The sequence below is a fragment of the Thamnophis elegans genome, chromosome 17 (genome assembly GCF_009769535.1).
Source record: "Thamnophis elegans isolate rThaEle1 chromosome 17, rThaEle1.pri, whole genome shotgun sequence".
In the NCBI taxonomy this organism is placed as follows: Eukaryota; Metazoa; Chordata; class Lepidosauria; order Squamata; family Colubridae; genus Thamnophis; species Thamnophis elegans.
Window position 1 is genome coordinate 4855457 of NC_045557.1, and position 14964 is coordinate 4870420.

Genomic DNA, 14964 nt, shown 5'->3' on the forward strand with positions numbered 1-14964 from the left:
GTGTCTGTTTTGAGGGGGATTTTCTAGCTCACACCAGATTCTCCTTGTCTCCTTTTTCTGCACCCGATTTTCGGATGGGGGATTTGAAGCGAGGAATCTAATGCAACCCGGGATAATTTTGACCCGTTTTTAGCTTTTCAATTTTTGTATCTCGCTGACAATTTAAATTCCCGTTATCTTGAGAAAGGCGTGCACGAATTTCTCACTTAGTGACCGGCTGCTTCACAACGGTTCCACGCTAGAATAAAAGTTACTTAGAATCCGCCCTGGAAGTTACGATTGTTCCCTCTCTGGTCACAATTGCATTTTACAACCAGCCAAGCGAGTGTTATTTTTGCCAAGTTTAACACACTTATTCAGGTCAATCGATCTGCTTCACAACTCGATGGTTTAACAACGGCAAAATGACAACTAGTTCTCGACTTGCAACAGTTCACTTACTCACCGTCTTTCAACGACCCCATAATCCCTTGCAGGGTGGAGTCCAGGCAAGGGAATGGAGCTAGCAGTGTTACTGGCCGGATGCCTTTCGTGTCGCCAGAGCGGAGTTTTGTCCAGCAGATATATTCTCATGTAGAGAAATATCTGCCACTACCTAGGTTTGAACTCACAGCCTCTTGACGGGGAGGCGAGAGCTCCGCCTCTAGGCCACTGCACCATTCAAAAGACTCACTTTACGACGCTGGTAAAAACAGTCCCAAAATAAAAAGTCGGGCCACCGTGTGTCCCGCTTAAGGACTGCAACGGCTCACCCTCCAAAATCCCAGGCTCTCTTGGAGTCCTTAAGCGAGGACCACTTGCTTAAGGACTGCAACGGCTCACCCTCCAAAATCCCAGGCTCTCTTGGCGTCCTTAAGCGAGGATCACTTGCTTAAGGACTGCAACGGCTCACCCTCCAAAATCCCAGGCTCTCTTGACGTCCTTAAGTGAGGATCACTTGCTTAAGGACTGCAACGGCTCACCCTCCAAAATCCCAGGCTCTCTTGGGGTCCTTAAGCGAGGACCACTTGCTTAAGGACTGCAACGGCCCACCCTCCAAAATCCCAGGCTCTCTTGGGGTCCTTAAGCGAGGACCACTTGCTTAAGGACTGCAACGGCCCACCCTCCAAAATCCCAGGCTCTCTTGGCGTCCTTAAGCGAGGACCACTCATAAAACATCCCAGGGAAGGGGGAAAAACAAAATCCTTGGCAAGAGTCACAAAATAGAGAGTTCTCTGCTGAAATTGGAAGCTTTTACATTTCGGGCAATATTTTGCCAGCCAAGAAACTGGCGGAAGATAAAAATTTATCGCTCGGGTTATTTTCCTGTGACGCCGACGCCGCTCCCACAACCCGCCGTCCTCACCCCGCTTCCCCCCCCCCGGACAGAGGGACAGCCAGACCACCCCCTTGAAATTAACAAATGTAATTGTTCTCCAAAGATACATATTTTTGTTTTTTCCCCATAGACATCCATCATACACTGTAACCAAAAAAAAGAAGAAATGAAAAATAAGAAAGGAAGGAAGGAAGGAAGGAAGGAAGGAAGGAAGGAAGGAAGGAAGGAAGGAAGGGGAGGCAGGGGGAGGAGAAGAGGAGGAGGGGGAGAAAGTGGTATACATGAAAATAAGAAAATAAATTAAATCCAGCGCGGAAGGAAGAGGCCCATATTTCTTTCTTTTTTTTCCCCGGTGTGTTTTCTTAGAACTACAGCAGAAAAACTGCAGAAGCTTCCGGGCAGAAGAAAAGAGAAGAGAAAAAATATTTCATTTTAGGTGCGTGTGGGTTTGCGTGTCTGTGTGTGTGTGTGTTTTTTTTTTCCATTCTTCCCTCCCCCCTGTTTAATAAGAGCGAGGAGGAGGGGGGAGCCGATCGCCGGCCAGCGAGGGTCCAAGAATGGGGGGGGGGGCTGCTCACGACGATTGTTTATAAGGAGCCCGCCCCCCACGGGCGATCGGAGCAGCTCTGCCACCGAGCTGGCGAAGGAGTCCGAGGGAGGGGGGGGGGAAAATGTCCTTGCGCAGCAGCGTCCAGCGAGGAGGAGGGGGGTCCGGAGCGGGATGGGGTGCGAAGGAGGAGGAGGAGGAGGAGGAATCCGGTTCCGTCGGGCACCGTGGCTAGCCGTCTTCCTTGGGGGGCGTGTACCAGCCTGGGAAAGGAGGGAGCGAAAGAAAAGAGGGCTTTAGGAAAAAGGCCGAGGTGGCCGGAGATAGAATAAGCACAGTTGGAAGGGAGCCCGGGAGGCCTTCTAGTCCAACCCCAACACCCCCCCCCCCTTGCCCACGATCATAGAGTCCCGGGGCTGCAAGGGAACGTAGAGGTATTCTAGTGAATCTAGTCCAACCCTTGTGGGGTTGGAAGAGACCTTGGAGGTCTTCTAGTCCAACCCCCTGCTTGGTCAGGAAACCCTATACCGTTTCAGAAAAAAATTGTCCAGTCACTTCTTTAAAAACTGAAGGAAGGAAGGAAGGAAGGAAGGAAGGAAACCAGAATAACAGAGTTGGAAGGGACCTTGGAGGTCTTCTAGTCCAACCCCTGGCTCAGAAGACAGAATAACAGAGTTGGAAGGGGCCTTGGAGGTCTTCTAGTCCAACCTCTGCTCCAGATCACAGAATCACAGGGCTGGAAGAGACCTTGGAGATATAGAATAGGATAGGATAGAATAAGCAGAGTTGGAAGGGACCCTGGGAGATCTTCTAGTCCAATCCCGCTTGGTCAGGAAACCCTACACCACTTCAGACAAATGGTTGTCCACTTCTTTAAAAACTGAAAGAATGAATGAATGAATGAATGAAGGAAGGAAGGAAGGAAAAAGAGGAAGGAAGGAAGGAAGGAAGGAAGGAAAAAGAGGAAGGAAGGAAGGAAGGAAACCAGAATAACAGAGTTGGAAGGGACCTTGGAGGCCTTCTAGACCAACCCCCTGCTCAGGAAGGAAAGAAGGAAGGAAGGAAGGAAAGAGGGAAGGAAGGAAGGAAGGAAGGAAGGAAGGAAAAGGAGGAAGGAAAGAAGGAAACCAGAATAACAGAGTTGGAAGGGACCTTGGAGGTCTTCTAGTCCAACCTCTGCCCAAGATCACAGAATCACAGGGCTGGAAGAGACCTTGGAGATATAGAATAGTATAGAATAGAATAAGAGTTGGAAGGGATCCTTGGAGGTCTTCTAGTCCAGCCCCCTGCTCAGGCAGGAAACCCTACAGCACTTCAGACAAATGGCTATCCGACCTCTTCTTAAAAACCTCCGGTGTTGGAGTATTCACAACTTCTGGAGTCAAGTTGTGCCACTGATTAATTATTCTCACTGTCAGGAAATTTCTGACTAAGGGGTGGGTTTTGGGGGGGATACATGTGGTCCTCGGTGTACGACCGTCCCCGTGACAGTTGTGGAGCTGGGCCTTACCGTTCTTCTCGTGGATCTGGACGAGGGATTTGTAGGACTGCTGGGCTCTTGTCAAGCTGTACTGGTTCTGCGGGGGAAGAGAAGGGAGAGTTTTTCGGGGGAGAGAAGGAAGGCAGGAGGAAGAGAAGGCAGACAGAAGGGTGTGGAGGGAAGGAAGGAAGGAGGGTATGGATGGAAGGAGAGGAAGGCAGGCGGTAGGGTGTGGAGGGCGAGAAGGAAGAAGTTTGAAAAGGAAGGAAGGAGGGAGAGAAGGAAGCAGGAGGAAGGGAAGGCAGGCAGGAGGGTATGGAGGGAGGGAAGGAAGGAAGAAACTTGTGAAGGCAGGCAGGAGGGTGTGGAGGGAAGGAAGGAGGGTGTGGAGGGAGGGAAGGAAGAAGTTTGAAAAGGAAAAAGGGAGGGAGGGAAGGAAGGAAGAAGTTTGAAAAGGAAGGAAGGAGGGAGAGAAGGAAGGCAGGAGGAGGGGAAGGCAGGCAGGAGGGTACGGAGGGAAGGAAGGAAGAAGTTCGAAAAGGAAGGAGGGAGGGAGAGAAGGAAAGGAAGGCAGGCAGGAGGGTATGGAGGGAAGGAAGGAAGAAGTTTGAAAAGGAAGGAAGGAGGGAGGGAAGGAAGGAAGGAAGAAGTTTGAAAAGGAAGGAAGGAGGGAGAGAAGGAAGCAGGAGGAAGGGAAGGCAGGCAGGAGGGTATGGAGGGAAGGAAGGAAGAAGTTTGAAAAGGAAGGAGGGAGGGAGAGAAGGAAGCAGGAGGAAGGGAAGGCAGGCAGGAGGGTATGGAGGGAAGGAAGGAAGAAACTTGTGAAGGCAGGCAGGAGGGTGTGGAGGGAAGGAAGGAAGGAGGGAGTGGAGGGAGGGAAGGAAGAAGTTTGAAAAGGAAAGAGGGAGGGAGAGAAGGAAGCAGGAGGAAAGGAAGGCAGGCAGGAGGGTATGGAGGGAAGGAAGGAAGAAGTTTGAAAAGGAAGGAAGGAAGGAAAGGAGGAGGGAGGAAGGAAGGAGGCCTCCCCATCATCCCTTACCTTGTTTGCCCCAAACTGGACCCTGGCTTTGCCTTTCACTAGGGTGGCGCTGATCTGCATGATGACAGATTCCACGGAGTAGGCGCTGCTCCAGCCCTGCGGAGGGGAAAGGTCGGGGTTAGTCCGTCCTGGTCAGGGGCAGAAGCCGACCTCCCGGGACCTCCACCAGAGGCCTGGACGCCCCCCTGCCTTGCTCACCTGCTTGGTCAGAAGCTCCATGCAGATGGCTCCTCCACCCAAGACGTACCTGGAGAGAGAGAGAGAAAGAAAGAGAGAGAGAGAGAGAGAGAGAGAGAGAGAGAGAGAAAGAAAGAAAGAGAAAAAGAGAAAGATAAATCCATGGTTCCCAATTTAAAAAGAACCCAGCGGATTTAACGATTAAAGAAAACGATCTATGATTCCCAGCCTGCTTTTATAGGCACAAGACTGGAGACGAAACGCCTTTGAATTATTCATTTATTTGCATTTATCCCCCGCCTGGATATTTTTAATAATAGCAGTTAGACTTATATACCGCTTCATAGGGCTTTCAGCCCTCTCTAAGCGGTTTACAGAGTCAGCATATCGCCCCCACAGTCTGGGTCCTCATTTCACCCACCTCGGAAGGATGGAAGGCTGAGTCAACCTTGAGCCGGTGAGATTTGAACCGCCGAACTGCAGATAACAGTCAGCTGAAGTGGCCTGCAGTACTGCAGCCTAACCAATGCGCCACCTCGCCTCCCTAAGTCATTCAACGTACTTAATCTTCCTCTTCTCTGAACGAACAACCCTGGGAAGGGGGCTGGGCTGGGAGAGGACCTGGCCCGAAATTACTCAGCTGGTTTTTCACGCCGACAGGCAGGACTAGAACTCCCAGCCTCCCGGTGACAGGAGGTCAACGGGAGAGACTCACCCTCCAGAGAGCACAGGCGACACCACTCGTACGAAGGGGGGGTCGAAGGGGAAGTTATCCTGCAAAGAGAAGGGCGGGGGTGGGGGTGAACTTAGCAAGAAGGGGTGCCGCTTCCCTTCGCACCCTCCATCCGTCCATCTGTCCGTCCGGACTGACCTTAAACGTGAAGTTGAGGAGAATGAAATCCACCCCTTCTTTCTCTTTCAGGATCTGAAGGTCACTGTGCAAGGCGCTATCCTCATCCACTCTGGGGGGGAGAAAAACGGTTGAACGGAAGGAGTCCGGAATTGCTAATTGCTTCAGTTGCTAAGTGAGACAGTCGTGGAGTGAGTTTTTGTCCCACTTTATGACCTTTCTCGCCAGGTGGTGACTAAGTGAATGGCTGCAGCTGTTAAATTAGTCACCCCGGTTGTTAACCGAGCCTGCCTTCCCCACTGATTTTGTTCGTCAAGGCGGTCGCGAGAGGGGATCATGGGGACGCCGCAATCGTCATAAGACACGAGCCAGCTGCCAGCTGTCTGATTTTGGATCATGAGGGACGCTGCCACTGTCGTTACGTGTGAAAAAAAAGGACATGTCCCTTTTTTTCAATGCCGTTATAGCTTCAAACAGTCACTAAATGGATCATTGTAAGTCAAGGACTTCCGGCGGTCTCTACTTAATGTCCATTTTCAGGAACAGTCACTAAATGGACCATTGTACGTCGAGGACAACCAGTGTTTGTTCTCTCTTATTTTCAGGGTTGCCGCGGATTTATCGCTCGGTAAGGAGCCTCCCAGAGTTGCTTTCACCCGGCAACGGATGGGCATATAGAGCGAACAAACGAAGCGAGATAAGGAACTTACTTCAGGAGTTTCACATTCCAGTCGTAGAGGCTGTCGTTCATGAGTTCAACTGCATAGTTTCCTGGGGAGGGGGCCAAGGAAAGAGAGCTTAAGGGGCAGGCCGAAGACGCCCTCTTCCCCCCCAAAGCGAGGGAGTCCCCCTCCCCTCCTCTCTGCTCCCCCGATACTCACCGCCTTTGAAACTTGCCGATCGGTAAATGTCCCTGAGTTCCTTCATCAGCCGGTCAGTGGCCTGCACAGAGCCAGACACTGCTCCCTGAGAGGGGGGGAGAAAGAGGAGCGGGCTGTGGATCATCCCCGTGGGGTCGATTGGAAGGATGCTCCCAGAGGTCATTTAGTGCCCCCCCAAAGTGGCAGTTCAAGGAAGGAGCAGGGAGGGAGACTTGTGGGCGTGGTGGTCCCTGAGGTCATTTCGTGGCCTCCAAGGGCCAGTCGTTAAGCAGGAGGACAAGTCATTTCCAGGGTTGCTGGATCAGACACTAAACTAATGGTCATAAGCCAAGGACTACCCACAGTACAACAGGGAAGCGTCAGAATGCCCAAGATTGAGTCCTGCCTACTCCCTCCCTCCTTCCCCTTAATGTCCCCCCCCCACTGATCTCCCCCCCGCCCCCCCCCCCCCAAGGCGACACGTACATTTAAGTAATCTTGCCTCTGATTCTTTTTGATTTTCTCAAGAATAGCCAAGTTCTCCTTGCCGATCCCGTCGTCCTCCGCCTTCTTCCCTTCCACCGGCTCTTCCTCCTTCATTTCGTAGTGGTCCAGCTCCTCCGTGTCCTGGGTGCGAGGACGGGAGGGGAAAGAGAGAGAGAGAGAGAGAAAAGGGAGGGTGGGAGTCAGCCCTTCCAGTGGGAGGATTGGCTCAAAGTAGGCAGGGTTTTTAACATTGCAAGCCTCCCCTCCCTCAGTCACCCCTGGGGCAAGATGATAGGCAGACAGACGGCGTTTCCCTGAAAATAAGACTGGGTCTGATATTAATTTTTGCTCCAAAAGAGGCTTTTTTCCCCATTCAGGCCTTGTTTTGGGGGAAACATGGTACTGAATGCATCCATCTGGCTGGCAACCTGAACTAGGGCTTATTATGGGGGTAGGGCTCATATTACGAGCATCCTTAAAAATCACGTTAGGATTTATTTCCCAGGTAGGTCTTATTTTCTGGGGGGAAAGGTTGATTGATAGAGATAACTGGAAGATAGATAGATAAGAGACACAGACAGAAGACAGAGATAGATACAGTCTAGATAGACAGATAGATATAGATTAGGAAAGAATGATAGAGGATGGATAGACAGATGATATAGATAGGTTATGTAGATAGATAGATAGATAGATAGATAGATAGATAGATAGATAGATGGATGGATGGATGGATGGATGGATGGATGGATGGATGGATGGATGGATGGATGGATGGATGATAGATAGCTAGATATGATAGGTAGGTAGATACACACACAGAGATGGATAGCTAGATGATAGATATAGAGATGATAGATATGATGATTAGATAGATAGATATAGATAGACAGACAGACATGATATAGCTAGGTTATGTAGCTAGATAGACAGATAGGTAGATGATAGAAAGATACGATAGGTAGGTAGATACACCCACACAGAGATGGATAGCTAGATGATAGATATAGAGATGATAAGATATAATGATTAGATAGATAGATAGACAGACAGGCAGACAGACAGACATGATATAGCTAGGTTATGTAGCTAGATAGATAGACAGACAGATAGGTAGGTGATAGAAAGATACGATAGGTAGGTAGATACACACAGAGAGAGATGGATAGATGATAGATATAGAGATGATAGATATAATGATGATTAGATAGATAGATAGGTAGATACATAGATAGATAGATAGATAGATGATAGATAGATAGATAGATAGATAGATAGATAGATAGATAGATAGACAGACAGACAGACAGAGAGAGAAGAGTTAGATAGATGAGACAGATATAGATTAGGAAATAATGCTAGAGAAAATAGATATAGACAGAATGATATAGACAGGCAGACAAATATGAGATATAGAGATAGATACACACATACACCCAGCAGACAGATAGATATAGATAGAGAGATAGAGGATAAATTAACCTTGATTGACACTTTTCTTTCCTGCAAACACTTTGGCACACAATAACAAATGAAATTCTTGGGTCTGCTCTCAAAAAGACAATAATATATAACCATAAACACATAGGCACACACACGCACACGCACATACGATGGGTGGCTAATAGGTTTAATAGACACAGAAATAAAATAGAGATAAATTTGGGGGAAACCCTTGAATCTCGGAGGGGGGGGGTGAAGGTCATAAACGGAGCGGATACCTCGGGCATTTCCTCATCTTCCTCTTCCGAGGACACCTCTTCCTGCGTACTCTACGGAGAAATGGAAAAGATTTCAGAGCTGCAACTGGAGGAAGGGATCCCCATTCCGGCAGATCTCTTGAAAATTGGTCTCCCAACGGGATCCATGGATTCAAGCTCAGCCGCCAGGATCTCCCTGCCAATTCAAGGCCCCCCACGGGACGATCGGCCGGGCCGTCCTCCGACTTACGGCCCGACATTCCCATCGCTAAGCGAGACCGTTAAAAGAGAAATTTTTTGGGGGGGGTCCCATTGTGCAACTTTTCTCGCCATGGTCGTTAAGGGGATCGCTGCAGTTAAAACGACGGGGGCCGTTAAGCAAATCCGGCTGCTTGTCGGGAAGTCGCTAAAGGGGATCAACGTGACCCCGGGGGCACAGCAGCCGCCGTAAATACGAGCCGGCTGCCAAGTATCACGGGGATGGCTCTAACCGTCGTTAAGCGTGAAAAACAAGTCAATTTTTCCCAGTGCTGTTGTGACTTTGGACGGTCGCTAAACGAATCGAGGACTATCTCTGTGTGCTGCGGAGATGAATGGCTGAAATCCTGAGCCAAAGACCCTTCCCAGCTCAGGGGGGGAAGAGGGGGGAGGCTTTGGGGATGGGGGGGGGAAGACTCACCTGTTCAGCAGGTAAGGGCTGGTCCAGCATCTCCACATCTGGATGCTGAGGAAGGTTATAGAGTTTGCAGAGGTCAGAAATGATGCGTTTCAGGTGCTGCAGGAGCTGCCGGAGGGGGTAGACGGAGGGGGTTAAGGCCAGCGAAGACCCTCCCCCTTTCCCAGCCAGACTTATGCCCCCCACCCCCAAATGCCACCCCCTTGCTCGCTTACCAACGTGCTGCCCTTCTTTACGTCGGCCAGCCGCTCCAAGACCGCAGCCAGATTGGGGTCGTCGGATTCCACCGACCAGATGGGGGGCACCGCCGGATAGGCCTCCTGGGGGGGGGGGGGAGGAAAATGAGGTCCCAGGCCAAGGGGGGGGGAGGGCAGGAGGAAGAGGATGCTTGGGATGGGGAGATGGGGGCTGCAGAAGGGATACTAGGATGGTGGGGGGGTGTAATTGAAGGGAGAGGGAGGGGGGAGGAATGGAGGTATGGGAAGTGTAGTCCAAGGGGCAAAAGGGAGGGGGTTTCAAGATGGGAGGGGTAGTCCAAGAGAGAAGAGGAGGGATACTGGCATGGGATCTGTAGTCCGAACGAGGATGGGAAGGGATGCTAGGACAGGAGGTAGAGTCCGAGAGAGGAGGGATGCCGGGATGGGTGTTGTAATCCTTGGGAGGGGATTTCGAGATGGGAGATATAGTACAAGGGAGGAAGGGATGGCGGGATGGGATCTGTGGTTCCTGAGGAGGGAGGGACGGAGGGAGGGAGGGGCAGCGGCAAATACTGAGATGGGAGGTGTAATTGGAGGGAGGGGAGGTGGAGTACGAGGGGAAAGGATGCAGGCATGGGAAGTGTAGTCTAAGGGACAAAGGGGAGGGGTTTTCAAGATGGGAGGGGTAGTCCAAGAGAGAAGGGATACTGGCATGGGAGCTGTAGTCCAAAGGAGGGAAGGGAAGGGATGCTGGACTCTTGGGAGGTGTAGTTCGAGGAGGAGGAGGAAATACTCGGCTGGGAAGTGTAGTCCAAGAGGGGAAGGGAAGGGATACTGTCATGGGACCTGTAGTCCAAGACATGAGAGGGTGGGGATGATGGGACAGGAAGTGTAGTCCGAGAGGAAGGGCTGATGGGATGGGACCTACAGTCCAAGGGAGGGGAGGGGAGGGAATGGTGTGATGGGACCTATAGTCCAAGGGAGGGGAGGGAGGGAATGGTGTGATGGGCTCTGTAGTCCAAGGGAGGAGGGAATAATGGGATGGGACCTATAGTCCAAGGGAGGGGAGGGGAGGGAATGGTGTGATGGGATCTGTAGTCCAAGGGAGGAGGGAATGGTGTGATGGGACCTATAGTCCAAGGGAGGGGAGGGAGGGAATGGTGTGATGGGCTCTGTAGTCCAAGGGAGGAGGGAATAATGGGATGGGACCTATAGTCCAAGGGAGGGGAGGGGAGGGAATGGTGTGATGGGATCTGTAGTCCAAGGGAGGGGAGGGAGGGAATGGTGTGATGGGCTCTGTAGTCCAAGGGAGGAGGGAATAATGGGATGGGACCTATAGTCCAAGGGAGGGGAGGGGAGGGAATGGTATGATGGGACCTATAGTCCAAGGGAGGGGAGGGAGGGAATGGTGTGATGGGATCTGTAGTCCAAGGGAGGAGGGAATGATGGGATGGGACCTATAGTCCAAGGGAGGGGAGGGGAGGGAATGGTGTGATGGGACCTATAGTCCAAGGGAGGGGAGGGAGGGAATGGTGTGATGGGATCTGTAGTCCAAGGGAGGAGGGAATGATGGGATGGGACCTATAGTCCAAGGGAGGGGAGGGAGGGAATGGTGTGATGGGACCTATAGTCCAAGGGAGGGGAGGGACCTTCCTCGGCCGGGGACGATGGGGCCTGGAGTCCTCCGCCGAAGCCCCTCCCTCCCGGGGGACGAAGCCCCGCCCACAGCCCCCCCTCCCTCCTCACCGTGATGTTGCCATGGATACGGACCGGCCCTCCCCCGGCCGGCCCGGGCAGGAACTCGCAGCCCAGCTCGTCCGGGCAGGCGCGGGCGATGCGGAAGCGCTCGTGGCCGCGGTGGAAGATGGACTCGAGCAGCCGCAGCTCCCGCCTCAGCAGCGCGCGCCCTGGCCCCGCCCCGCCCGTCCCGCCAGGCCCCGCCCCGCCCGGCCCCGCGCGCTGCATCGTCCCATCGAGCGGCCCGCCGCCGCCGCCGGGGCCCCCCGCGTCCCCCCACACCGCAAGATGGCGGCCGGGAAGGGCCCGCAGCCGGAAGTGACGCCACGCCGCACGCCGCGCCCACACCCGGGCGGCGCGCGCAGCAGCCCGAACCGGAGGCGGGAGGAGGAGGAGGAAGAGGCGGAGCTCCGGATGGAGACAGATTGAGGGGAGTAGGCCCGACTAGGCCTCTCTCTCTCTCGCTCTCTCTCTCACTACGCGGCCTCCGTCGGCATGGAAACCAACACTTCCGGCCCTGTCCCGGAAAAGCGGGCGCCATCTTGGGACCATAGAGGCGCCCGTCTTAAAGCCTCGCAACGTCGGGAATGTAGAGCGGGTCCGGCGACGGGCAACCACCGAGAGCGGCTATCCGCGGGGAAAGAAAGGCCGCGCCGTGTTATCAGCGGCCCCTGCCGGATGTGGGCGGAATAGCTGGATTTGTTCATCTTGGAGCAGCGATCAGTTGCTTTATATCTCATGAACTCCTGAAATATTTATAGATTTTTTTTTAAAATGCATAATTGGTCTGAGATGAGACATTGTGTTGACTGGGCACAGGATTTATGCATATCTTATAGATTAAGACTGGGGGGGGGGGGAATGGGTGGTGGAGGACCCAAATAATTTGCAGCGGATGTTTGACGGATTGTAGGATGCAACCGGGAATTCTCATTCTTTAAAAATTCAAATATGCAAAACCAGCATCTTAACATAACACAACGCATAACATAATAATAATATTATAATAACAATAATAACATAATAATAATAAAACAACAATGTAATAATATAACAACAAAAACAATAATGATAATGTAATAATAATGATAATAATAACAACATAATAACAGCAATAATAATAATAACAACAACAACAACAACAACAAGAACCCCCTGGGTGGGGCCCGACTAGTAACCAATGCCAAATCCGGCGAAACAACTGGCCGCTGTGATACAATTGTATAATAATAATAATATTAATCACAGACATCACACTGGTTGAGAAAAATAAGATAACAATCATATTCATCGCAATACCAGGTGATAGCAGGGTCGACGAGAAGGAACATGAAAAATTGCAAAATACCAGGACTTAAAAGTCAAAATTCAACGACTATGGCACAAACCAGCAGTGGTAATTCCAGTGGTAATTGGCACACTGGGTGCTATACCAAAAGCACTGGAATTACATTTAAAACAGTTAAAAATTGACAAAATCACCATCAGTCAAATGCAAAAAGCCGCACTGCTTGGATCTGCACGCATTTTACGAAAATACGTTACGACGTCCTAGGCCCCTGGGTGGGGCCCGACTAGTAATCAATGCCAAATCCGGCGAAACAACTGGCCGCTGTGATACAATGCGATAATAATAATAATAATAATAATAATAATAATAATAATAATAAACAACTACAAAAATCCACCCTACTTGGAACAGTTTATATCCTCCAACGTTACCTTAAAACTTGGTTAGGACTTGAGCTGTTGAGCTACCAACCAGATGTCTCCGTGGTCATGTGGCTGGCATGACTCAATGCTCACATGACTCAAAGCCACATGGAACGCTGTTCCCTTCCCACCAAAGGTGGTCCCTATTTTTCTACTTGCATTTTCTTACATGCTTTCGAACTGCTAGGTTGGCAGAAGCTGGGACAAGTCACGGGAGCTCCCTCCATTATGTGGTGCTAGGGATTCGAACCGCCAAACTGCCGACCTTTCTGATCAACAAGCTCAGCATCTTAGCCCCCTGAGCCACCGTGTCCCTTGTAACATACACTATATATGTTGCAATTAGTAGGTAGATGAAAGGACCAGAAGTTGAAAGATGGTTGCATTATATGTACAATGTTATTATAATGATGTGAAGTATGATGAGTGTAATTGAGGCTATCAAAATTGTTAATCTCTGGTACCAAAATGAATGACACCCAGATGCCACACTGTTTGTGTATTTAATATTTATACGTACTGAAAAAACTTAAAAGTTTTGAATCACTCGTGTAACTTTAAAAAAAGAGGGAGAAAATTACCACCACTGGCTTTTTCAACATCTGGACTCAATGCATTGCAACAGCTGCTGGTGACAGCTTTGTGGGGGGGGGTGCTAACCCTTTAGACCCACCCCACCCCGGGGTTTTAAAAATCTTCAAACCCATCAAGCCATCCCCACTTTGGGCTTTTCGAGTTCGTAAGCATTCATCTGACGAGTTCTTAGCAACTCTTAGCCATTTCCGAGCCCGCTTCTCTGATTCAAGTCCATAAAAGGAGGAAAAGTGTTAAAAGCCTAAAGTTTGAATTGAACATAAATGGCCTACTTTTGTAAGAAAGTACAGAGGCAGTGAAGAAATGGAGGTAGGGACAGATTTTATTTTCCTGGGCTCCAAGATCGCCGCAGATGGGGACGGCAGCCAAGGAATTAAAAGAAGCTTGCTCCTGGGGAGGAAAGCGATGGCAAATTTAGACAGCATCCTAAAAAGGAGAGACATCACCCTGCCAATCAAAAGTCCGTCTAGTCAAGACTATGGTTTTCCTACTTGCAATGGATGGCTGTGAAGGTTGGACCACAAGGAAGGCTGAGTGCCAAAGAATGGAGGCCTTTGAACTCTGGTGTTGGAGAAGATTCCTGCATTGAGTCCCTTGGACTGCAAGGCCATCCAACCGGTCAGTCCTAGAGGAGATCTATTTGATTTGAATTAGAATTAGAATAACGGAGTTGGAAGGGACCTTGGAGGTCTTCTAGTCCAACCCCCTGCTCAAGCAGGAGAACTTATACTATTTCAGATCAGTGCCTGCCTAGTCTCTTCTTAAAAACCTCCAGTGACGGAGCGTCCACAAATTCGGTGGCAAGCTGCAATTGTTTAATTGCAATTGATTTGACCGCTGTTTGGTCACCGAGAGCCACTTTCTGTATTTGAGAAGGCTCAAATAAACAAATCTTGAAAAACAAAAAGAAAAAAACAACTTCCCAATGCCTGAAACCCCCCAAGGTTAATTCCGCCCATCGGCTTCAATTTTACACACTGCACTCTTTCAAGGAAACGCTGTAAATGGCATTTCCCCTTTAGCAGCTTCCATCTCTCCATAGCGAGCCTCAAAATGCTTTTAAGATGAATTGTGTTTTGTTGTCTGCCGGTGGTGTGGTATGAGGGGAAAAGAGAAAGAAAGAAAAGAAAGAAAGAAAGAAAGAAAGAAAGAAAGAAAGAAAGAAAGAAAGAAAGAAAAGTATTTTCAGCGGTACTTCCCTCCAGCCTTCGCCCAAAGCACCAGGAGGCTGAAGCAGACCCCAAGTCAGAATTTCCGCCCCACTCTGACCCACACAAAAAGACCCCGAAGTGGGAGACAAAGAGGATGAGGGCACTGGAAGCTAAAGCGTACGAAGAACGGTTGCAGGAACTGGGTGTGTCTAGTTTAGTGAAAAGAAGGACTATGATAGCAGTCTTCCAATATATCTCAGGGGTTGCCCCAAAGAAGAGGGAGTCAAGCTGTTCTCCAAAGCACCTGAGGGCAGAGGACAAGAAGCAATGGGTGGAAACTAATCAAGGGGAGAAGCAACTTAGAACTGAGGAGAAATTTCCTGACAGTGAGAACAATTCACCAGTGGAACAGAAGTTGCCTCCAGAAGTTGTGAATGCT

At 50.3% G+C, this 14964-nt stretch overlaps 1 protein-coding gene across 1 annotated transcript; it reads right to left on the minus strand.

The window, feature by feature from the left end:
* Nucleotides 1-1777: 1777 nt before the first annotated feature.
* UBE2Q1 (ubiquitin conjugating enzyme E2 Q1) lies at nucleotides 1778-11295 on the minus strand. The gene is made up of 13 exons (XM_032234279.1): nucleotides 11077-11295; nucleotides 9349-9453; nucleotides 9137-9241; nucleotides 8479-8529; nucleotides 6758-6898; nucleotides 6293-6377; nucleotides 6122-6182; nucleotides 5433-5523; nucleotides 5277-5335; nucleotides 4583-4631; nucleotides 4385-4480; nucleotides 3376-3442; nucleotides 1778-2128 (listed from the first exon to the last, which is right to left on the minus strand). Exons 1-13 carry the CDS (start codon nucleotides 11293-11295, stop codon nucleotides 2097-2099), a joined length of 1161 nt encoding a protein of 386 aa, XP_032090170.1. The 3' UTR covers nucleotides 1778-2096.
* Nucleotides 11296-14964: the final 3669 nt, after the last annotated feature.